Raw genomic sequence first — 24629 nt, 5'->3', positions numbered from 1 at the left:
CTTACGAGTGCTACGTGTACTTTCTTATTGGTATGTTCGCTTTTACTGTGTCTGCAGCTCGCCCTGAGTGCTGCGTGCGTGGTGTATTGTCATCGCGTTTTATGTGCGTGGTAAAAAAAAAAAGAAAAGCAAAAACAAAACAGGCTAAATCCACGGTGTGACCACCCCACGAGAGACGCACACGTATACCACATCTGCCGAACCAGAAGGCAGCAAAGAAGGTACCAAAGAAGAGGACTCTTACATGACAAAGAGTGGCCCCCAATAGCACCGATTGAGGGGATCGGGTTCACTCGAATGGCCTTCTCTTCGCTTTCTTGTTCTGCTTCCATTCGAGAATACGCGTAGAGCTGAGAATCACTAGGAGAGGAAGGCATTTGTCGCAGAGCGTGTAGGGAGTAGGAAGACAGATGGAGCTTGGAGTGAAGCCTTACTCTCCTACGCTCCAGCGCAACAACTGCCTGCCTGTCCGCTGTTCGCCACGAGTAGGGTGAGTGGTGTATGCCGTATAGGCGTATGTATAAGGACACAGATCAACGAGGGTAAACTGGAAGACACCCACACCTGCAGACACATTGATTGATATGAATACGAGAAAGAAAGGAAGAGAGGGGGGGGGGGGAAGGGAGGCTCAATATTGAGCAAAATAAGAGAGGTCGAGTTGAATAGCTCCATTCATCTGTGGACACACACCCACACACACACACACAGAAGGGAAGAAAGAGGTCCTCAGATTCTTGCTCCTCGAGAGGTGAGCAGATGCATGTGTACGTGCGGGTGCTGGGCGAGCGAGAGAGAGAGAGGAGAAGCAAGTAAACAAAAAATACAGCAGAGTTCAGCATTCAGCACGACGGCAGAGAAGGCGACTGGGAGAGGGGAACAATGCTTTCTTAAGTGAGAAAAGTAAGACAGGAAGAGCCCAACCACACAAACAAGAGAACAAACGGAAGAGAGAACAATCGAAGGGCCAAATGACGAACGGTTTGAAGTCGGCCGATGAGTGACGATGAGAAGGGAAGGGGGAAGGGGGTACGGACGCGCCGCTTTGCTGGCGATGCTCTTTCCCACAAACACACTGTGCACACAAAAAGTTCCACACACCTGCGCACAAGGCATGCGGCGTGTACGTGGTGTGGTGTGGCGCACAGAGAGCCAAGATCGCGCATGAAAGAGAGCACAAGCATAGAGGACCTGGAGGTGCAAGCACTGTAGTTAGTGTAACAAGAGGGAGAAGCGAGCGAAAAGAGGTCCATATACATGCGAGATACGGTGCCCCGTCAAAGGAAATAAAGCAACAAAGTGGTGTGTGTGTGTGTGTGGGGAAAGGGAAAGCAAAAAATGAGAGAGGAGCAAATGAGTGAGAAAGAGCGAAATGAAACAAGAAAATAAGATCAGAAGTACACAAGCCACAGAGACAGACACACACACACACACAAAAGAAAAGTCAAGGGAAACAACGTGACGAACATGAGTAGAGAGGGGACAATCAAATGAGCAGCACCCCCACACACAGTAACCCTGGCGAGAGGAGAATCAGAGGGAAAGGCCTCCCTCTGCCCCCAGCCTATTTTGAGCGTGCGCCACGGTGCACACTTCTGCTGAGCTGTGAGGCACATCTGAACAAAAAAAGGAGGAAAAGGGTGAGGATGGTAATAAGACGTGCCAATGGAAGAGGCGAGAGGGCTAACGATACATTTTTTTTGGTTAGGTATTAAAAAGGGGTGAGGTGTGGAGCGTAAGGAGAGAGCGGAAGGGGAAGGAGAAGGGGTAGCCAAATAATGGAGGGCGCGAGGAGGTGGAAAACAGCGCAGACTTATGCAACTCCTCCCCAAAACCACCACCACCACCACCACCACCACCACCACCACCACCACCACCACCACAACAACAACAACCACAACCATAGCAAAGTTGAGCAGCCTTATATGTATATATATGTATGTATGGTGTGTGTGTGTGTGGGTATAGCACCACACGCAAACAACCAACCAAACAGGATTACGTATGAAGCAAAGAACGCAACAGCAAATGGCACGGCGAAAAAAAAGAAAAATGAAGGTGCTCTTATTCGATACGCCCACGAGCACAAGAGAGAGAGAGGGGTGGGGGGTGGGGGGTGGGGCACTAGAAGAACAGGGTGCGATGTAGAGTTAGTGAACAATAGCGACAAGGGATGGGGAGACGGAGGGAAGAGAGTGAATAAAACCCAACGCCTACAGTCACACAAGCATGTAGATCAGCGAAGAAAGACGTGCGCACACACTCATGATCATATTTCTATACAGATCTGTACAGTGAAAAGGAATGAGTTAGAGGGTGAGGGAGCAGAGGGAAGGGATCAGAAAGATGAATGAGGACGACGGTAGTGAAAGCAAGAGCACGGCGTTCGAGAGTAGGATTATACAAAAGGGATATTATTTTTCGCCTTTTTCCCTTCTTTTTGAGTATTTCGATTCCGTGTCTATTCTTCTCTTTGTGCGCAGGCACATGTCTACTATCCGCGGGCCCCCTCCCCTTGGCACGCCCCGCCTGTCGCGGCACACGCGGGCACGCCATCCAGGCACGTCCCCCGTGGCATCGATGGAAACGGACGACCAAGACAGCGAGCGCCGTTAGCACGCGCTGCCAAGCACGGCTGGCATGGGGTACCACATCCAGACAAGGCATCGAGAGGCCAGCAGCGCATGGGCGATGGACGAAAAGGCCGCGAAGAGATGCATACCCAATCAGACCTAAAGCGCATGTGCGCGAAATGCGCGGCCCCTCCTACATCCGGCCGGGTGGGCCGACGAGACACCGATGCCGGGTGCATGACGGGAGCGCCCCGAATCACGCCATCGAGTCCTCCAGACTCCCATGTGGAGAGTCCCCAAGCCGTATGGTGAAATGCAGCGGCACGAAGCGGCTGAGGGGGAGAAGCGTGGCATACAGGCAGGGCACCGGGTCTTAGGGGGTCCTGACCTGCGGCTGGGCGGCTTCCTCCTTGGGTTCATCCGGCATGCTCCTGGACCGCCCGGACCACCCGCATGACGGACACCACCACCTCGCGAGCAGGGCCCTGAACGCGGTCTCTTCCCTTTGGATCAAGGCGTGCAGCCCGCCCGAGTCTCCCTGGCGCCGACCGCGCCGCACGCATCGGAGGGAGGGCCGCGGAAGGACGGGAAAAGCCCGTTGGACGCATGCGCCGATGCGACGGCAGGACGTTTCATCCTGGGCGGCGAGGATTTACTCGTAGTGCCGCCGCGGTAGGCAAGACATGGTTGTGCGCGTATGCATTTGCTGGCTTGTTCGTGGTGGTAGAATGAACGCATAACAACAAAAAAAAGTGGTCTCCTTTTTTTGCCTGCGGCTTCTTCGTTACGGCATGCTCCTCCCTCCCCCTCTGCCAAGCTGTGTGTGTATGCGTGTTTGTGTGCCCTCTTTTGTTGCCAGTACTCCTCATCTTTCACCCTCTCCCTCCCTGTTCAACGCTGCAGCCATTTTGCTTGAACCACCGAGAGCGAGGATTGTATCGGCCATGGCGATGCTGCTATGCGCATGGCGTGACTGGGGGGGGGTGAACAGTGAGTGTCAGGCTTGTACGGGGAGAGGAGGAGGAGGACAGGGGCAGGCGGAAGAAGAAGTGTTAGCGAAAGAAACAAAACTCGAAAATAGAGCACACGGAATACAGCCACAGTAGGAAAATAAAAGGGAGACTACAAGAATGAGAGAGATGGATAGTGAGGCCCGTGTCCGAGAGGCGAGTACACAGGCCAATGCGGAAAGAAGCAGGGGGTTGTGGGTGAGCGGGAGGGAAGTTCGCGACACAGACACACAGACCAAGAGAAGAGCGAATCGAAGCCAGAAAATGAGAAACGTAACGCACAGGAACAAACGTAAAGGTGGTGGAAGAGAGAAAAAAAATATCGAATAAGGAGGAAGAGGGTATCCCCAAGGCAGAAGCGCACAGGCGCTTAGCCTACGGAGACGCAAACGTGAAGGCTGCCGATCGATCAAATAATGAGAATAATAACAAAATACGCAAACAACGAACAAAAGGATTGATGCGGAATACGTTAGCGTGCTCGCGCGCGAGAGAGGAAGGGAGGGGAAAAGGGGGGAGTGTATACAACCACTATTCCTGCCCCCGTCCTCGACTCGTTCCCCGTTTGTGTGTGTCCCTCCATAAACACCTTTTTATGTTCGTACCTTTTCCTTGTGTGAACGTCAACGGCTTTCGTAGTCACATGAAGCGAGCTGGCAAGTAGCCGTTGAAGGATCTAGCAGGATCAAATGTGTGGCCACCAGGGTACGCGGGCAGTTCACCTTTGCCGCCATTTGCGGTCATGGCATTGTAATAGGGAGTTGAAACACAGTAGATCTGATGCTGGGGCAGCTGCTGGTTCTGATTCATGGGGAAGGCACCCAGCGCGCCAGTCGCCATTGTGAACACCCCATGCTGTTGATAACGTGGAGGGAGACCGTGAGCAGGCTGCGGGGCGGTCGCCAGCGGTGCGCTTGACGACAGCACGGCAAAAGGCAAGTCGGTAGGGGCTCCATTCACCCCAGAGACGAGAACGAGCTGCTGGCTGAGAATGGCCACCTGCTGCTGATGTGCGCGGTACTGCTGAGAGTTCTGCGGTTGTAAAGCCTGGAACTGCGCCATCGAGTTCGACGCGCCGTTGACCATAGCCATGGACGAATGTGGCAGTGGGGTGGCAGTGAGAAAGTGCAGATTCGAAGGGTGGCACTGCGATGCTGCAGATGAGTGAGAGAGGATGGGCGGAGCGGGCGGCGAGTTGCTGACAATGGGCGGCGGTGGCCCCTTGCTGTCGCTTTTCATCTGCGAGCCTCGAGGGCCATGGGCGTCGGAAGGGCCACCGCCGCTGTTGCTACTCGCTACGACCTTGGTTCTCACCTCAGACACAGCCAGCTCGTACTCTTCCACAAGTTCCTGCACGTTGCGCTCAATGTGGTCATTTGCAAGCGGTGAGGTCGTCGGGCAGACGTCCTCACCGCTGCTGTCGATGGCAGTGCCCTTCTGTGCCGTGTAAAAAGCGAACTCGCGGTCACCATGGGCAAATATGCAGCGGTGCTGGTACGGGCACCAGCCAGACTGATCAAAGTGCCGGCATCGCTTCGTCTTGTAGTGCAAGACTGCGCTGCTGCTCGGTCCGGTACTGGCAACTGGTGCCTTCACCGTCGTTGGTGTGTCTGTACTGAAGTTGTTGACACTGGCGTTGCCACTTTGAAGGGTGTTCTTGTTCGACTCCAGTCCGCAAAGAGGGATAGGGGCAGTACGCAAAGACATTTGGTTCGAGACAGGCTTCCACGATGGTGACAAGTCTACTTCCGGGTAGTCGATCGACGTGATGGTGGTGCAGCCAGGCGAGGGCTCGTTGGGGAGACACTTTGAGCTCTGCTGCCTGGTTAGGGGCTTCGGAGTGTTCCAGATTGTTGGCGCGAGGCTGTCAGCTTGGCTGTCTTCGGAGTTCTGCTCCCCGTGCGACTGTTCCTGCAGGAGCTCATCTGACAGAGATGGCACCTTCATGGCGAGGGGCGGGGGCACGGAGCTTCTACTGAGGGGTGAGGAGTCCGAGTTGCCGATGGCGTCTCGCACAATCTGCTCGATCACGGAAAGGCCGTAGGCGCCAGTGAGGTCAGGTAAGAAGTTGTCAGAAGGGTCCTGCGATGCCCACTGTGTGGAGGCGTCACTAGAAACGTGCTGAGTGTGATCTCCCATTTCTTCCATGTGGAATGCGTCAAAGGTGGTGGAGGTCATCATTGAGGAGGCTGCTTGAGACTTGGCGGTGTCAGCAGGGGCTGTGGTCCTCGAGTGGACGTTTGCCCAGTGAGGTGTATAACAAAAAAGAGCGAGAACGAGAGAAGATGGATCCGGAAAAAGAAATCACAACACAAGCTCATAAGCAGACGGAGAAGAGGAGTCAAGAAATTTGAAGCGAAAGATTGCGCCAAGACAATACGAAAGAGAGGTGGAAAAGAGAGGGAGAGGGAGAGAGAGAGAGAGTGGCGTTTCCGCAGACAGGTAAAATGAAAAGAGAAAAAGGAAAGAGATGAAGTAGAGGAGGGGGAGGGGTGTCTTCAGCTGAATTGTTTGTGCGTATCGCGGGCCTTTTTTTGTTATAGAATCCCTCTCTCTATGTATATGTGTACTTATGTATGTATATATGTGTACTTCTTTGCATATAAGTTTGTCTCTGTCCACGCCTGTGAGGCTCAGAAGCAGCAGGAAAAGAGAAGCAGCAAAAAGGGAGGAGGAGGAGGAGGAGGAGGAGGCACACCCTCGCAACCAGATACACAAATGAGAGAAGAGAGAGAGAGAAAGGCGAAAGAAAATAGAGGAAGACAACGGGCGGAGGAAAAGGGAAGGGGGCTGTGGCGAGGAGAAGCTGGAGGAAAAGAAAAGATGTACAGACGTAGAAGGAAAAATGTATACAAGAAAATATCGAGACACCTATCCGTAGGCGGCGTAGCCGAAGGAAAAGAGTACCGGAGAAAAAAAAAGAGGGTACAATATGTAACACTACACTGACGTGGAATCAACGATCTTTGTTTATTGGTGGCCGTATACTGCCCGTTTTTTTGTCTTTGTTTGCTGTCTCGGTTTACACACACGCACACACAAACTGCGTAGGGCAAAGGAGTTCAACAGAGGCGAAAAGCGAGGAAGAGAGAGAGAGAGAGAGAGACAGGGAAAATGACGTAAAAAGGTAGAATGCAGACAGACACCCCAAGGTTGTACGTACGTGGGAGTGAGTGCCAGCGGGGAAAGAAGCTAAAAAAAAAAACGAAAAGACAGGGTGAGAGAGGGATCAAGAAGAAAAAATAGAGTAATAGAGGGTGGGGGTGTGCTTCACTGATTCTCTGAGGACTTTGCTCTTCCTCGACCGCCGGGGAGAAAGAGAAACGTGAGAGAGACAATCACCGCTACCACCATAAAACCCCCAAAGAGTGACGGGTTTCCAAAAGGGAAAACAGAAAGCGAAAAAAAGAGAATAGAAGAACAGAATCAAAGAAGAGTACAAAGATAAAATTGCACTGGTACCCAAGAGGCGAAGCGCACTTTGGCTACACACACACACACACGCACACAACCAAGCGAAGGAGAGATGAGGACGAACAACTACGCACAGAAACAGGGGCATGCACGAGAACAAAGAGAACAGTAAATATAAAGAGTCACCAAGAACGACAGGAAGATATATTTAAGGTGTTGACTAGTGAGTGAAAGCGGAGGGGGGGGGAACAAAGAAAGAGGGCGTGGGACGGTGACGTGGGGGAAGTGTAAAAGAGCGCGGTCGCACAAAGGAGAAAAATTGCCTCGCACCCCAACAGGAGGTGCGAAAGTCAACGGCAGAAAAAAAGAGGAAGAGCAAAGTGAGCAGAAAGGCGAAGAGGAGCAGCGGAAAAACACGGCGAGTTCCAGGGGTAGGAGAAAAAGAGGAAGAAGGCCCTACAAAAGGGGGAAAAGCATGCCAAACAGTGGCACTCACAAGCGAAAAGAGAGAGAGCACACACACGTACATACATACAGGTATGCTCAAGAAAGACAGCAAACGAGGTCGAGAAATGGCGAAGAAGAAAGTAAGGGGGGTAAAGATGAGTGCAGCAAGCCTCGAAGCCCAACTGCAAACAAACAAACAAAAAACAAATCCCCTTTTACGCTTTCAAAGATGTCTTCCCTTTTTCCTTTTTTTTTCTGCGTCTGTGCTCTTGCCTGCTAAGCTGCCGTTTGCAGGGTCTTCTCTCGCCCGTTTTGGATTAAACGACCTGCGAGAGTTTTTCCGTTGCACCCTTTCCGATGTTCGTTGTATTGCGGGGGAGTTGTCTGTCTGTCTGTCTGTCTGTCTGTGTGTGTGTGTGCATACGTTTCCACCTCCGCGTTCTCTCTTGGCGTGGTTAGTTCACTTGGCTTCTAGAAAAGAGGGTGAAAGGGAAGGGCAGGAAGAGAGACACACACAAGAAAAAAAGAGAAAATTGAGCACAGGCAGATAAAATGAGAGAAAGAGAGAGAGAGACCACGTTTACTGCCACCGAAACTAGCGAGAACGAGAGAGAGAGAGAGAAAAAAAAAAGAATGTGTGGCTGCCTTTCTTTGCAGGAGTACGGTAGTGCTTCCTTACCTGCTTTGATGTTTTACTGGCCTTTGTTGCTCCTCTTTGCCTTGCTCCTTTTCGTTAGATCAATTATTTCAAACTTCTCGTTAATATTCTGCGAGAGTTACACACAGCGCACTGATGTTACATTCAAACACATAGAGCGAAAAAAAAAAAGCACAAAACAACACAGTCGTTAGCGGGGATCTGTAAATCCGGAACTCGTACACGTGCGCAAGACGGAATATATAAAAAAAGAAAAACAGAGAGAAAAAACACCTCTCTGGTTCCTCCTTTGCGTTCGTTTCCCTTTCTCGAATTGCGGGGGAAGAAAAAAAAAAAACACGCGGGGACACGCCCAGAAAAAGGCGTAACCATAATAAAACAAATAAAGCGCGCACGGAGAGCAAAAAGACAAGACGAAAACGAGCAAATTCAAGAGTGGGATGATGTTATTATGTCAAACTGGGAAGGGTGAGTGAGGAGCGATCAGAAGGGTAGGTGAAGGGGGCAAACGTGAGAGAAGATAAGCGACACTTCTCCTGGCAGATCCTGTTCGCTGCCTCGTTGCTTGTCTCCTATTTTCTCTTTATTTTTTTTTTTTTTGTATTCCGCTTCCTTCTTACGTTTTTTTTTTCTTCTTTCCTTATCTCTTTAATAGGTGCGTTTCTTCCCTTCCACTTTTTTTCTTGTTTGCCCCTTTCCTTCAAAGGGGGCTATAGTGGTAGTAGTGGTGTTATACGGCACGCGTACGCGCGTCTTGTTTTGCCCACAAGCGCAAGACGATACCAACGGAAGGAAGGCGAAGAAAATAAAAGAAAAAACTGAGAGAGAACACTGTTGCTGCAAAGACTCCACAAATAGAAAGAAATGCACACGCGCACACAAGTTTTTCAGGTTACCGATGTATTGGTTTGGAGCAGAGATGACACCGGGGACGGTCGCAAGAGCGAGAGAGGAGTGAAGAGAAGAATTTGGGGGGGGGGGAAGGGGAAGGGGCGAATAACGCAAATCGAGAAGAGTGCGTCTCTTATGTGTGTCGCGTGGTGGGGAATGTTGAGAGACGAGGAGGAGGAAGGGTATAGGCGGCAAGTTGTGAATGACGTCAAGGATAGCAGCACGCGAGCGCGTGGGCGGGGAGAAGAGTAATTGTGAAGGAGATAGAAGGAGAAAGAGTAGAAAGGAATGGAGGGGTGATCCTTGCTCATGTAGGTCCCTACTCCTACACACACCCCAACTTGCCACCTCGCGCAGTATCGACAGTGAGAGTGGCAGGGGGAAGGTGTGAGGTAGCAAAGGCGCGAGAGAAACGTCTCTTTTCCCTTACAAGTGACTAACACCGTGCTCCCCCCCCCCCCACAAACAAAACAGCTTAATCCGCTGATCAAACTGCCGAGTTGTTTTTACTGTGCATGTCCTTCCCGATATTAGCGCGATTGCACTGCCGGAGGCCGCAAGAAAGGGAGCGAGGTGGGGGTTGCTAGAATGACGGCGAGCTCTCCCCCACCACACACAGGTGAGCTAGTCGTTTAGAGAGCATCGATGTCATCTTTCTTGCCCATTCCTTACATACTTGCCTTGTAGGAAATGGTGGCGCAGGTTGGGGTGGGGGGGGGGGGTGGGGGGCAACACGCCGATTCTTTTTCTCCTCTTCTTGTGCATCAGTTTAGAAGACGTGTAGAGATCAACGAGAGGAGGGGTCCGTGCAGGCATTGAAGGAATAAAGGAACAGGAACGAAACAAGGCCTAGTAGAGACAAAGCTGGCGAGGAAGAGATGGTGTGTCTGTGAAGTGTTTATCGTGCCGAGTTCCTTCCTCTTGCTTTCTTGCTTGTTCACCCCCTTTTACCTTCATTGCGCTTTCCACGTAGTTTGTTCGTTTGTTTGTTTTTTTTTTTTTTTTTTTTTTGTGTTTGTTTGTTTGTTTGTTTGTTTGTTGTTAGTAGTAGTAGTGGTAGTAGTGGAAAGAAACAGAAGAGGAAACACACGCGACAAGGCGGAGGAAGAGGCGGAAACACACACGGGGAAACAGAGAAGGACAAACAAAAACCCAAGCACAACAAACGAAACAAAAACTAAGTGCCGCTAAACACCACACACGGAAAGCCGCTGAAGGAGCAAAAAAAAAAAAAAGAAAAAGAAATCAATCACAAAAAAAAATCGAGTTCTGCCATATGCGCTCCCTCGCTTCCTTGCCTCCTCAGCTTCTTCGTTGACGCCTCCTGCTACTCTAACTCACGTACTCCTGCTTTGCTTGCTTCCGCGTTCGATGATTCTCCGCCGTTCCTTGTTTCCATCTCGCCGTCCTCCCTCTAGTCTCTAGTCCTCTCCTTTCCCATGCCCTGCCCACAAAAGAAACAAAAAGAGAGAGACAGCCGAACCAGTTGAATGGGTGGGGCGGGGTGGGAGCAGAGAGAGAGAGAGAGAGCGCAGGAGAGGAAAAGACAGGGGGGAGGGGTGACCTCCACTAACAAAAAGAAAACATACGAAACAAAACTGAAAGGCATCAACGATGTGCACAGACGCACCACCCGGGCAACGCGCGTGTGCGCAGACTTACAGCGTCTAAAAGCGTTAGCAGTGACGATGGCAACGCTCACGCTCTCTTGCTCTTCTCTGTTTCGCCGTCGGAGTGTTTCACAGAGTGGCACAAGGCGCTGCATGGACATGCACAGACCAACACCAGAGAGAGAGAGTCCAAGAAAAAAAAAGAGAGGAGGAGACAACAAGAGCCTCAACAAACAAACGCAGAGAGGGAGAGAGAAAGGGTCAGGGTGAATAGGCCCCAAAATCAACGACGGAAAGAGAACACACGCACCCCAACACACAGACAAGCCCACGCGGAAAGATCGACAAATCAGGCGATGAAAGACAAAGGACAGGAGAGAGTGAGAGAAGAGGGGAGGCCAGAAACATTCAGAGAAGGGTTGAGGGTGGGAAGGAGAGACTGGCTGAAATGAAATAGAGAGGTGATCAGAGAGAAAACACTAGCAAAAAAAACACCACCAACCCGCAAAACATCGCACTAAAGAAGAGAACGGAAGAGAAGCACAGCTGACCGGTTACTCACCTACCTGCGCCTCTCCCTCCTTCCCTCCCACACGCACAAAGCGTGCATAGAAGGAGAGAGGAGGAGGTGGTCTCAGAGAGCGCGGAGAGAGGCGGCAAGGATTGGAAGGGAGAGGGTACAACCCAAAGTACCGGCACAAAGAAGGAAAGGGCGAAGAAAGAAACGAAAAACATCGCACGCACGCGCGCGCGCACACCCACACCCACCACACACACCCAGAAATAGAGGCATGCACCTCGTACAACAAGAGAAGGACTAGAGAACATAAAGGGGGGGGGCGAAAGGACGCCGAATACAACAGCCACAACACACAAGGGAGACTAAAAAAGTGCACATCAGAGGAGGAGGAGAGGGTAGAGAGCTCGCAGAAAAGAATACGTGCACCCCAGTCGCGACGAACGCAGACGCTCACATACACCAAATGCACCTGCGACGCGAGGGAGAGAGCGCTCAGCCCCGTCGAACCCATCCCTGCCATATTGAGCTTCTCACCCACATACAAACACACGCACACAGACAAAGAAGACCTGGGAAGAAAAAAATGGAGAGCAGAAATGACGTTGAAAAGACGAGATGCACATACGTGCGTATGTGTGCTGCTGATGCGTGGACACACATGAGCTACAGAGAGTCGAAAATGGACTCATCGCTTACCTTCACTCTTCGCTGCTACGCCATGTGCTTAGGACGTTGCATCTTCTTTTTTGTTTCGTGCTTGCCCATATATTGGGGGCGGGGTATGAGGCCCCATCTCCTGCTTCCACTCAATGTGGAGAGGTCTAGCTATCTTTTCAATCTCTGTCTTGCCACTTGTTTACATTCCTCTCTCTCCGCGTGGCTTCTCCTCACCGCACCCAAACATCGATGCCTGCCCAATCGAACACGGAGGGGACGGGAGATGAGAAGGCAACCCTGAACAGCGTGTGTGAGGAGAGACGTAGGAGTGGGCTGGGGAGAGACATGAACCACAATGCCTACGGAGAGGATGAGAAGCACACCGGCCGCACTCCCCGTTGAACACCCACACCCACACCCACACACACACACAAAAGAGGAAGACGACGGGGAGAGATGCATAGAGGGAGAGGAAGGAGAGGGTCATACGCAGCTCAAACACCAGAAGCTTCTGCTCTGTTGTCTAATCCACATAACACTCTGCAATGTTGTTTTGTTCTTTTCTGATCTCTTCCGCATCGCTCGTCCCTCCCCTCTTCTTGCCCCTTTCGCCTTTTCAAGGACTTGTATCGTGTGTGCTTCACTACTGCTGCTCTGGCGCACCCAACTCCTGGTTGTTGTTGACGTTGTTTGGGGCACCACCGTTGCCGCCCGGTGCAGGGCTTTGATTCATTGGGGAGCCATTGCCTGCGGCGCCACCGCCGTTGCTGCCGCCCGGGAAGGACTGCTGCTCCTGCAGACTTTCGTGAATGCGTTTCAGCGTCCAGTCAAAGACATAGTCGACGTGGTAGCCCTCACGTACGAAGAGATCCCGGAACATGCGCTTCAGGTACGAGTAGTCAGGCTTGTCCTCAAAGCGCAGCGCACGCACGTAGTTCATATAGGCGGCGAACTCACTAGGGAAGCCCTTGCACAGCAGCTCCACTGGCGTCGTCTGCTTTCGCTCGGAAATGCGGTTGTACTTCTCCTGCTTCGTGTGCGCCTTTAAGCCCTGCCATGGCAGCGAGCCGCGGAGAAAGTACATGAGTATGTAGCCAATGCCCTCCATGTCGTCACGGCGACCCTGCTCCACACCCATGTGCGTGTTGATGCTACAGTAGCGTGCCGTGCCTGTCAGACTCTTGCCCTCCTTGTACGGGATGTGGGCGTGCGTGCGGGGGTCACGATACTTCTTCGCCAATCCAAAGTCGATGATGTACACGTGGTGGCCCTTTTTTCCGGTGCCCATGAGAAAATTATCGGGCTTGATGTCGCGGTGCAGCACGCTCTTGCTATGCACAAACTCGATGCGGCTGATCATCTGGTCCGCCAGCATCAGCGTCGTCTTCAGCGAGAGGCGGCGACCGCAAAAGGAGAAGAGGTCTTCCAGCGAGGGGCCGAGCAGCTCAATGACCATCACGTTGAACTCACCTTCAACACCGTGGTAGAACATCATGGGGATGCCGACGGCGCCGCCGCCGCTGCCGAGGATGCGATAGAAACGTGACTCATATGTGAGCTGCGGGTGGCGCGTCTTCACCTGCTCAAGCTTGATGGCGACCGGGTCGCCCGTCTGAATGTTTGTGCCACGGAAGATCTCACCGAATGAGCCGGAGCCGATCTTCTGACCGATCCGGTAGCGGTTGCCGACGCGCAGTTCCACGTTCATGTTCGAGCTGCAAGGTGCGTGTTGGGTGGGTGGGCAGCTGTCCGCTTCTATGTTGAAATGGCCGCACCAGCAAGAGAGAATGAGATAGAAAAGCTTGCTAAAGCGCGATTCTAAAAATTCTTTAGTTTATTTTCTTGCCCTTTTCTGAGGTAAGAAAAAGAAAACAAACGAGTGTCCCTGTACGATGTCCCCTCGGTGGGCGTGTGTCTACGGGATGTGCCTCTCGCACCTGTGCTCTTGTGACTCGGTATAGCGTCTGCCTAAGCAGAAAGAGAGAGAGACGGACAGACAGACAGAGCGACACGAAAGGGTGAATGTGAGGCGGGGGGGGGGAGGGGGAGAACACGTCTGTCGTGGAAACAAGGACGCTGCTGTGCCACCGGGCCTGGGAGTTTTGCTTCACCTTTGTGCCTGTGTGTCTGACCACGCAAAGGGAGTGGGAAAGGGGGCAGCTCAGCAGGGGACAACAAACGAGTTAAAGAAGACGTTTTCCTGAACGGAGAAGGAAGGGTAAAGGGAGAACCACTTTTGCTGTGGAGAGGTCACATTGGGAAGGGAAATGGGAAGGGAGGGGGGGGGGGGGGGAGGTTCGCGAGCGGAGGAGCCGGAGGGAAACGAGAAGGCGTGAAGTCGGAGGTGGGAAGCTGGGGTAGGCGCCAAGAGATCTAGGCGAAGGAGTCCGTTGTGGCAACGAATGTCATTGACATCGTTTAGTACCGATGCCCTACTATACTCAAGCACTTAATAGAGGAGGAGGAGGAGGGTGGGAGTGCTGGTGGTGGTGAGCCTACCCTCGCGTTTGTGGCACGGTCACCTTACTTCCATTGGAAATGGATGTGGGAGGCGCTGAAAGTTTGTTGCCCTCATTACTGTGCTTCGATTTGCGTATTTTTCGTTCTTCTTTCCTCATGGCACGTCACAGCCCTGATAGCAAGGGACACCCCTCAGTCCTCCTCCCCCCAATCCCCCTGCCAATGCCGATCCACCCCTGATGGTGACAGGGTCAAGCACCTAGGGCGTGGGGAGCCAGAGCCCCACCCCGAGGGACACACCAGGTGGCGACCGGCAGGACGGACGCGGCGGTGAGGCGACCCGCGGGGCAGGGGAGGGGAGAGAGCAGCGTTTGGGGCAGGGGGACATGCTCCGATGACCGAGTCGGCGCACTGCTGTACCGCGTGTCTAGCGCGGCGCCGCCCCACGCGATGGGGCTTGTGAGGGGCAGGCTGGGGGGGGGGGGTCGAGTGGGGGGAGGGGGGGAGCTGGGCTCGTGTGTTCTACGACAGAATAAACTGTTTGAACAAAAAATGACGCGTCAAGATGCCCATACCCTGGGCAGGTGAGAAGGGATGGCAGCAACAAAGGAAAGTGATGACAGGAAGGGGAGGCGGAGATGAATGAGTGAGCCCAGCGTACCTGCGCCGTAAGGTACCGCAGAGGATGGAATGGGGGTGGAAGGAGCCCGAAGAGCGAGATGAAGGGAATGACACTTCGAGGCTTCCTTCCGACCAAGACAAGAGCGGAAAAAAACAGAAGAGCGACGTCCCACAAATCAACAGCAGCACACCCCGTTGCGCACGCGCAGACACGAGCAATATAGTGCATCGAAGCACATATAGAGAGAGAGAAGAACAGAAAAGGGCAAAATATGAAGTGAGCAGCGACCTACTACGACGAGGTCACCGCGCCGATTGCACGCGGCTCCATTTCCATGCACCCCTCTCCATCGCCTTCTCAACTCACACCTCCCCCTTCCGCCCCTCCTTCGCACGTTCCGTTATAAGCCACTCTCCCTTGACGACGGAGTCATGCACCTTTGTTTGGGTCACTCCTGAGTGCACTGAGAAGGGGGAAAGAGAGCAAGAAGAGGAGCATGTGTGGGGAAGGGCGATGAGGCGAATAGCGAGGCTATGCCAGAGAGAGAGAGAATGCGTGTGAGTACCACGGCAAGAATGATAGAACGCCCTTCGTGATTCGATCGAGTGGGATACGAGTGTCAGTGTATGTGAAAGGAGACGACGGGTTATATATGGGTGAGAGGTCGAGTAAGAGGGGACAGAGAGGGAGAGACTGGGGGTGATGATGTGTACGATCCGCACGGATGAGTCCATAGAACAACACATTTGTGCGCCCACCCGTGAGACACCTCTCTTCTCCCTACAGAAGTAGTTATCAACCACGTCGTCGTATCCCTCTCACCCTGACACACTTCGCCCATTTACCGACACGCCGATCAACGAGCACAGATATACACGCAAACACACACGTGCGCTAAAGCAGTTTCTTTCCGGGCTTCTCCTCTGCGCGTTTGTGTCGCCGTGCCACGAGTGTCTCATGCATTTTTCGGATATTCCAGTCATAGACATAGTCTTCCTGGTAGCCCTCTCGTTCGAAGAGTCGGCGGAACATGCCGCGGAGGTACCCGTAGTCAGGCTTGTCCTCAAAGCGCAGCGCACGCGAGTAGCACACAAGTGACGCAAACTCGATGGGCAGCCCTTTGCAGAGCGACTCCATCGGGGTGCACATCTTCACCTGGGCAATTACGTCGTACTTGTGGTCCCTGACTGACTTTAAGCCCTGCCATGGCAGCGAGCCGCGGAGGAAGTAGATGAGGATGTAGGCGATGCCTTCGATGTCGTCACGGCGACTCTGCTCGACGCCGAGGTGCGTGTTGATGCTACAAAACCGTGCCGTGCCTGTCAGACTTTTGCCCTCCTTGTACGGGATGTGGGCGTTCGTGTGGGGGTCACGATACTTCCTCGCCAGTCCAAAGTCGATGATGTACACGTGGTGGCCCTTCTTTCCGGTGCCCATGACTAAATTGTCAGGCTTGATGTCGCGGTGCAGAATGTTGTGAGAGTGCACGAGCTCCATGAGCCACAGAATCTGGTCCGCTAGCATCAGCGTTGTCTTGAGTGAAAAGCGGTTGCCGCACTGTTCATGCAGATTCTCCAGTGAGGGACCCATCAGCTCCATTGTCAACAAGTTGAAGCCGCCCTCGGAGGTGTATCCGAAGATAGTTGGCATGTACGCAGCGGCACGGCCTTGGGTCATGATGGAGTAGCACCGCGATTCGGTCAAGAGCTGCGAGTGAATCTCCTTTGCGTTCTCTGTCTTGATGGCCACCATCTCACCAGTTTGCGTATCGACGGCTAAGAATACCTCGCCGAAGGAGCCGCCGCCGATGCGGCGGCCGACGCGGAAGCGGCCCCCCTGCACCAGGCAGTTCTCCAGTATTTTTGCCGTCTTTGACGTTTTGATCTTAAATTCCATCATTGTGCTGGCACTTTGGGTGTGATGGATATGTAGTAGCGACTTGTACTGCAGGTTGCAGGTATGCCTCTCAGCTGTCACCTCTCTCTTCTTCCTGGTTGACGGCGGGCTTTTGGAGGGAGATGGGAAAAGGACGAGGTGAATGGAAGAAAGGGAAATGCAGGACAGCAGACGCCCCTTGTGCCACACGTCGAAGAGTCGTTGAGCAGCCTCCCCCCCTACACACACACTAGGGGGCTACAGGGATGCGGGTTCTGCGCAGAGTAGAGCTAGGATGCACTGAGTCAGGGAGACAGGGGGCGGGACGAGGGAGAGAGTCGAGCGACGATGACGTGAGGCCTTGGTCAGCCTCGTACATACACGCGCAGCACACGCACTAGTGTGCATTTTGTCAACAGGCGTCCCGTACCATCCCGTGTGTTGACTTGTGCATGTGTGTTCCCCACTTCCCTTGGCTGACTCTGGCTCTCTTCCCCCCCCCCCCCCCCCTCGGGGTGTCACTGGCTCATCTCCCTATTCACCCCCTCACTTTCCTGCTCCCTCCTCCTCTCTCCCCTGCTGCCGTTATGCAGAGGGACGGCAGCGAGAGGAGGGAGGGAGGGTGACACATTCACCCACATACGCACGCATACAGGCCAACAAAAGGAGAGGAAACTTGCCGTACCGCTTCGTCAAGTGCGCCAGAGAGGACGGGTGCGACGGTGAAAGGGGTACGGTACTATCGACTTACTTTTCGGGTAAGAGCACAAGAGAGGGAGAAAGAGAGAGCGCACACGCAAAATATGAAGTAGGAGACACACCAACAAGCCACGTTCATCAACTGTAAGGCGAAAAGACCAACAACAACAAAAACGTAGGAAGGGGAAGGAGAGAGATGCTGGAGACCTCGGCGTCGACTCAAACCCCCCATCACTAAGCACCGTCAGCATCGGTGACGTATGAGCTCACTCAAGAGCACACATGCACACCTACAATCACTAGTGCATACAAAGGAAAAAAAAAACGACGAGCACAAGGCCCTCCCCTTCGGTTCACTGCACTTCTTCTTCCCCCTTTTTCCCTGTCTACTCATTTTTCTTGGTTCCCGGCGCCAGAGTCGGGTCGGATGGTGACGGGGAGTGAGGAGAGGCAGCCTTCGAAGAGCTATCGCTCGCAGATGGAGCGTCCCCAGCCAAGCGTCGCCCTGGGCCCTGAAAGGCACGATGACCCTCCCCCCTTCCCTGCGCTCCTTCCTCGGCGTCCTCTTCGTCCTCATCGCCTGCTTTTCCGGACTGCCGCCGATGTCGATTCACGATCTGCCGCAGTTGCTCACACAGGAAGGCTTCTTGCTGCTCGGGTGTCAAGGCCTCCATTGTGGCACGCCTGCCCTCGTTGTTATTTCCGGCTTCGTTGTCCCCATTCTCGGCGATAAACTCGGTGGAACCGCCGCCAAAGTAGCGGTTGGACTTCTTGCCCTGTGCTCGTTGCTCAGAGTCCGACTGATGGCGCGACGAAGACGACGATCCGGGTGGCTGTCGCTGTTGTTCTTGCCGAAGGCGTTCCATTGCTGTCTGCCGCTCTGCTTCTTCGTTCGCTGCCAGCATCTCGGCCATCGAGTTGTACGTACAATGTTGTCGCTGCGGCTGACGTGAGGCGGGGGGTGAAGAGGCTGCTGCTGCTGGTGCGCCATCTTGGCTGCCACGAGCACCGGCAAACATGGCCATCAGAGAAGAGGCAGCGCTGAAGAGCATCGGCCGTGCGTGTCCTTCCTGGTGCTGCTGCTGTGCCCCTTTGCTTGATGCATCGGGTGATGCAGGGCCGTCGAGAGACACAACGCGCAGGGCGCTGGATCGACCGAGCTCCACCTCCTTCAGCGGCCGCAGCTCATCGGTCTCTGTGCTGTACCGCCTCGGTGGGTAGGCGCCCACAAACACGAAGTTGTCATAGCCCAGAGCGTCTGCCACGGCAGGTCGAACGTCAGCACGGAGGGTGGCCACGGACGGGTCCAGCGGCGCCAAGTCCAGCGTCTTACCGTTGGGGAGCGAACAGCGGAGCTTCACGGAGACGTCTGCACTGGGCACCGCGGACGCTGCAGCTGAGGATGAAGTGTGTGCCGATTCCGCTTCTGGCGCCGGTGGTGTCGTTGTTGCCGCATCCGCCGCACGCGCCGACATGCCTTCAGGAACTCGCCGACGGCATACGCCTTCCTCGCACACGTACTCGGTAGGGTGCGAGGCGGATGTGGCCACTTGTGCCGGTACAGCAGGCGGTGGCGGCGCAACGCCGTCAAAGTGGACCTGCACCACTGTGTTGCGTGGGTAGTCCTGCAGACGTACCTTGGCAGCTTCCTCCATCGTCGTTACCGTCATCGCGACCGCTTCTGTTGACGTCGCTGGGGGTTCGATCGCAAAGCTGAACTTTGCCCCAGGTTTTGGTGAGGTGACCCCGTTCCACGTCGACGCCGCCTGGGCCTGTTGTATCTCACGCTGCGCCCACTCAAGGTGTTTTTCCACTACCCGCCACACCGTCTGCAGCGTCATGCTCGGGGTGGTAAGAATCGTCTTGTGTGGTGCGATTGACATCGGAGAGGTGGTGAAGGACATAGGAAGCCCTGCAATGCTAATCAAGTGAGCTGCTTCTAATGCGTCCACATTGCTCACTCCTTTTGCGCGCTGCGCCGGTGCCGCCACGATCGGTGTGGTCGCGGCGGGTTGTTGGCCATCTACAGCTGTCCTCGCCGTGGTTGAGGGGTCGCTGTGGCGCTGCTGAAGTAGCGGGGCGGCGCTTAAGTCAGAGGTGGATAAGGCAGGATTCGCCCGCTGACGAGCACGCAGGTACTCGCGGTTCATAGCAGACACGGTGGCTGAGAAGAAAGAGAGAAGCACATCAGGGCTGCCTGAGGGCGTCGCTGGGGAGGCGTGCATTTTGGGCTTCAGCAGGCCTATCTGCACGCAGTTGTACACGCTTTGTGGAGTCAGCAAGCTCCCACTCAGCACCACTGGCGTCATGCCGGCAGCCGGAGGGAAGAAGATGTGCACACGCGGCAGTGCAGCGCCAGGAGTGCCGGGAGCGGCCGGCACAGCAGTCGAGAAGGCAGCGTAATCCGGAGTCCCTGCCTCGATGAGGTGTAACAACGTCACTGAGCCGAGGCGGCTCTCGAGGAAGGTGACGAGCAGCGCCTCGCGCTGTGCTGCACCACCTTGTACGCTGCCTAACGGAAAGTCCGGCACAAGAGCGAGCTCTTCGCCATCTGCGATTGCCTGCGCCATCATTGACGCGTTCGCCGCGGCTGCTGCCGTCAGGTTCGCCGGCCTCATGAGGTAGCCGAGGGAGGAGTTAGCCGTGGCCGCGGCCAGGTCGGGCGCTGTGTGCGACGCTTCGCACGAGTCGGAAGCATCGGCGAAGAAGCTGCTGCTGGACTGAGTCATGACCGTGTTGTGCCACGCAGGGAGAAAGGGGAACGTTGAGCATGCAGGACTGCGTCCGCCCGCTACACCACTGGTACCGCTGCCGCGGGTCGCCTCTTCTGCATTGTTGAGAAAGGTGGGCAGCTTGTCGTGCAGGGTAACGATGAGCGGGTACTCGAGGGCGACGCACGCCGCCATGGCGTCTTCAATTTTGTCGTATTTGTGAAGCATGTCGAGGCCTTTTTTTCTTTTTCTTCCACCTCCAGAAAGTGGTGCTCACAGGGAGATAGCGGGAGTTGAAGCGACAGTGTTGATGGGCTTTACTGCTTGCTTGCTCTCCTTCTCTGACAAACAAACAGGCACCCACAGATATACACACACGCGGCTACTATCAGCGAGAGAGAAGAGAGAGAGGAGAGTAGAGAGGGTGGGTGGGTGGGGGAGGTGCGCGCAGTGAATAAACTGTCCTGGTGTCGGCAAAAGGCAAGAAAAAAAGGAGAGGGGGAAGGGCGAATAAAAAGCGGGCACTAATGTGCGCGTGTGAGGCGACGGATGTGTACGTGCACGTGTATGTCTAGGCGGGGGTGTAGAGCAGGCGCCGAAGTATCATGAAGGACACCAGCAAGGGAGAGGGCAAGACGAAGAACGAGCTTGAAAAGAAAAAAAAGGCAATGAGGGAGCTGTGAGGAAGACAGGTGCATCCACGCGAGTCGGTGCGGCAGCCGAGGATAAGCAAGACTGAACATGAAGTGTGCATTTCGGACTAGGGAGAAGGAGGCTTTCGATGCGACAAGATAAGTGAAGCTCCCTCCCTCTCTCTCTCTCTTGCAGAGAGAAGCCTGCAGCTATGCTTGAAATACCGAAACGAGCAAATTTTCTTCTCTGTTCGCCAGTGTGTTTTTTTATTTTTTTATTTCTTCCTTCTTTCCGATGTCGGCATGAGAACTCCCTCAACGTGCTCACAACGGCAAAAGCAAAGGAGGGGGAAGGTGTGGCAGCGGACGTGGAGATGCGTGAGGTCAGCGTGGCGGAAGCGCTACGAAAAGTGAGAGGAGGAGAGGGTGTGTGTAGGTGGGGGTGAGGTAGTCACTGACCAATGTCCACGTGAGCGCACCGACGAGCGCATCGACATCGACTCGCAGCGGAGCAGTCACAGACGAGTGTATGGCGCACGCAACTGGTAGGAGCCCCATGCTCAATGAGGAAAAGAAAAGTAGCCGCAAAGGGGGGGGGGAGAACGACACTCAAACTAGCACACATACATGGGCATACAACGATGCTTAACGTTTTCTGCTTTGAAGGCCTTTTGATGGGGGTCGCTAAGTCACTCTCCACTCCTCACTCGCACGCGAGTATGTCGTACACACGCCCGCACACCCGTGTACGGAGGGAGACTAAATGCCACTGCGCAGGGCGTGCACGGCACCTGATAAGGGGGTAGTGAAAGGTGAGAGAGAAACGATCGAAATTGTCTGCTCGCGGGCACCCGACGAAGAAACAAAACACATAAACAACAACAAAGAACCCGCTAGATGGAGGAGGGCCTGGTATAACAGTACACGCGAAAGGAATTGCTCCAATAAGTAGCGAGACAGATCAGTGCCTTGAGTGTGAGTATAAAGACGGAGTGGAGATGTCAGTCACATAGGGCATCGCAGTAGGCAGATATACTGCAACACGGATGCGCGTTCCAGTGAGGCCCACCCACCCACTCACCCTCTCACAGTACATCCCTTGTGCCAACCGCAGTCGTTGAAGCGTCGGCCTTCTCTTCGATTTCCTACACCACTTCGAAACGAGATGAAAAGGAGAGAGATCGAGAGAGGCGGACAGAGGGCGAGTTCGCAGGAAGAAGCGCGTTGACATGCAAAGACTGAGTGGCTTTCGCAACCGCCCACTGATATACGCACGCGCAAGCTTAGCCAAAAAAGAAAAAAGGCCCAAGATGGTGGGCTCTCGTGGCAGAGGAGGAGAAAAGAAAAAATAAGAACAAAAGGTGTCGGTGATGTGAGATGAAAAAAATACAAGTGGCACAAGCCATGAAAAAGGGAGGGGGGGGAGAGTGCCAGCGTAGTGGTGGCAGCTCCAGCGGTCATCGCGTGTTCCTTTCGAGTACAGTGGGGTGAGATACATTCATACACCTATGCACATAGACACGGATTCAAAAAGAAAAGAGGAGGTGGGGGAGGCAGACACAGCACAACAACCTGACGAACAACCCTCCTCTGAAGTGCGTTATCTTCCTGTTCGCTTCTCCCTTTCTAGTACTTGACGGAGTGTACAGGTTGGGTTGGCTCTTATTTGCTCAGCAGCTTCTCTGCGCTACGCTTCCGCACTGTTACATCTCTTCGCCTCTCTCAATCCGTTCTCTATCTGCACTCCTTCGAGCGAAGGGCTGTTCCGCATGCGTTTCTATGCGCATGTTTGTGCACACACTGCAGATCGCACTCTTTTTTTCAATCTACAAAAAAGGCACAGACGGAATCGACTTTGTCCCGCTACCGCGGTGGGGTCATTCAAAGAAATAAACTGTGAGGAGTCAAGCGCTAGAATGGCGAGGAGGTGTGCCGAGGATATAAGGGGAGGGGGGGGGGGGGGGCGCGTGATCGACAGAGTCGTATCGCACTGTGAGCAGCCTTTTTTTTTAACGTGTCCACTCGCTGCCATGCAACACACGAGCCCAGCTCCCCCCCCCTCCAGCCTGCCCCTCACAAGCCCCATCGCGTGGGGCGGCGCAGTGCTAGACACACGGTACAGCAGTGCGCCGACTCGGTCATCGGAGCATGCCCCCCTGCCCCAAACGCTGCTCTCTCCCCTCCCCCGCCCCGCGGGTCGCCTCACCGCCGCGCCCGTCCTGCCGGTCGCCACCTGGTGTGTCCCTCGGGGTGGGGCTCTGGCTCCCCACACCCGTGGGCAGCGGGGGCTGGGTGGGATACGCTCGAGCCACGCGGACACTCTGCGCGCCACATGGGTGGTGCGAGCGTGCCCACTGTCGCAGGTCACTCGGACTCCCCCACCCCCTAGGTGCTTGACCCTGTCACCACCAGAGGCGGTTCGGTGTGTGACAGGAATGGGTGGGGGCCGTCTGGCTTTCCTACACCGAGTGAGGGGTACTGGACCCTGCGATGCCACGCTGGGACGTGCCCCACCGTCACCAGGGCAAGGAGAGAAACAAACAACCGAAACAGGAGCAACGTGATGCGGAAGCGCAGCAAAGAGTGTATGCCAGAGGCGCGAGAGAGGGTGGGCGGAAGTGTGTGTGTGTGTGGGAGAGGGGGGGGGGAGTTACAACGTTTTGTGTGTGAGGGAAGGGAGAGGGCGTATTTAGTTGGCATGACAAACATATAAAAGTAGTAAAACAGAAACCCCAATACGCACGCGCATAGGCAACGACAACATGGTAAGAATAGCGGCAAGGACATGGACATCGCTCTGCTCCGTCGTCCCTCCCCCCGCTCATACAAGCAACAGTCGGACACACGCGTACACACACCCACACCCACACACACACACACGCAGACAGATATAGCTACAGAGGGCTAACGAGCTACACAGACACGGTGCCACCTTCGACTACAGGCGCGCATGCCACACCCTACTTGCGTCTGTCTTGATGCGCGACCATGTCACTGCGTGCGTGGAGGGGGGGGGGTGCGGAGAGAAGAGAACCGAGACGCACCGCTCCTTTTGATGCCAACTCACACCTTGGAGCTGCCACTGACAGTGAACTCGTTGAGTATGACCTCGGTGAAGCGGTTCTCGCCACGACGCACAATGCACGACGGGTACTTGGGGTAGTGGTTCGCGCTGTCAGGGAAGTACTGTGGCTCGAGTCCCATACCAGTCCAACGCGCGTACCGCTGTCCCGGGCCGCCGCTCGCCGGCAGTGGCTTGTTGTTGGCTGTGTACACCCACATGCATGGGAAGGTCGAGTACACCTTCATGCAGATGTTTGTGGTCGGGCTCTTCGCCTCGGCATGCAGCATCAACTTGCCCTTTTCCCAGCCATCGATGGCGAGGGGGTGGTCGTAGCCGCACGGGTCGCGGTCGAGAGCGGGGTCTCTTATGCCATCCTTCAGTACTCGTCCCTTGCGGAAGTCAAGCGGGGTACCGTCTACGCTGAGGTATTCGCCAGTCGGAATAGCCATACGATCCGCCTCGGCCACCCGGCTTGCCGGCACGCGGAGCCAGTGGTTGTGCACGCTCTGCGGCTGCACCCACACGGCGTCGCGTTTGCCGTTGCGCTCTGGGATACCGTTGAGGTTCCAGTAGGCGTGGTTGAATATGTTGACCGGGGTGGCATCTGCCGGGCTCGTCTCCGGGATGTAGGAGTCGTAGGCGGTCTTGAGCACGTTTGGCTTTGCCCGCTCAATTGAGTAGGTGACCTTGCTCACCAGCTCACCGGGGAAGCCGTTCTCCATGTGTGGGCTTACGTAATCGAAGGCGACGCTGATTTCAGTCGCCGTCTCGGAGACGGAGAAACCC

The 24629-nt window shown here is 54.6% G+C and overlaps 5 protein-coding genes across 5 annotated transcripts; all 5 read right to left on the bottom strand.

Annotated features, from left to right (window-relative positions):
* Positions 1 to 4222: 4222 nt before the first annotated feature.
* Positions 4223 to 5530, bottom strand: LBRM_34_1010 (hypothetical protein, unknown function; the record flags this gene model as incomplete). The annotated part of the gene is made up of 1 exon (XM_001568162.1): positions 4223 to 5530. One exon carries the CDS (start codon positions 5528 to 5530, stop codon positions 4223 to 4225), a length of 1308 nt encoding a protein of 435 aa, XP_001568212.1.
* A 6893-nt stretch (positions 5531 to 12423) lies between these two features.
* On the bottom strand, positions 12424 to 13488 carry LBRM_34_1000 (putative casein kinase; the record flags this gene model as incomplete). The annotated part of the gene is made up of 1 exon (XM_001568161.1): positions 12424 to 13488. The coding sequence occupies one exon, from the start codon at positions 13486 to 13488 to the stop codon at positions 12424 to 12426; it is 1065 nt and encodes a 354-aa protein (XP_001568211.1).
* A 2268-nt stretch (positions 13489 to 15756) lies between these two features.
* Positions 15757 to 16761, bottom strand: LBRM_34_0990 (putative casein kinase I; the record flags this gene model as incomplete). Its single annotated transcript, XM_001568160.1, has 1 exon — positions 15757 to 16761. One exon carries the CDS (start codon positions 16759 to 16761, stop codon positions 15757 to 15759), a length of 1005 nt encoding a protein of 334 aa, XP_001568210.1.
* Positions 16762 to 17822: 1061 nt separating this feature from the next.
* LBRM_34_0980 (conserved hypothetical protein) lies at positions 17823 to 20375 on the bottom strand (the record flags this gene model as incomplete). The annotated part of the gene is made up of 1 exon (XM_001568159.1): positions 17823 to 20375. The coding sequence occupies one exon, from the start codon at positions 20373 to 20375 to the stop codon at positions 17823 to 17825; it is 2553 nt and encodes an 850-aa protein (XP_001568209.1).
* Positions 20376 to 23842: 3467 nt separating this feature from the next.
* LBRM_34_0970 (aldose 1-epimerase-like protein) lies at positions 23843 to 24565 on the bottom strand (the record flags this gene model as incomplete). Its single annotated transcript, XM_001568158.1, has 1 exon — positions 23843 to 24565. One exon carries the CDS (start codon positions 24563 to 24565, stop codon positions 23843 to 23845), a length of 723 nt encoding a protein of 240 aa, XP_001568208.1.
* Between the last annotated feature and the right edge of the window lie 64 nt (positions 24566 to 24629).

The sequence above is a fragment of the Leishmania braziliensis genome, chromosome 35 (assembly GCF_000002845.2).
Source record: "Leishmania braziliensis MHOM/BR/75/M2904 complete genome, chromosome 35".
In the NCBI taxonomy this organism is placed as follows: domain Eukaryota; phylum Euglenozoa; class Kinetoplastea; order Trypanosomatida; family Trypanosomatidae; genus Leishmania; species Leishmania braziliensis.
Note: the sequence above shows the minus strand (reverse complement) of the source record. Positions and strands in the feature narration are given on the sequence as shown.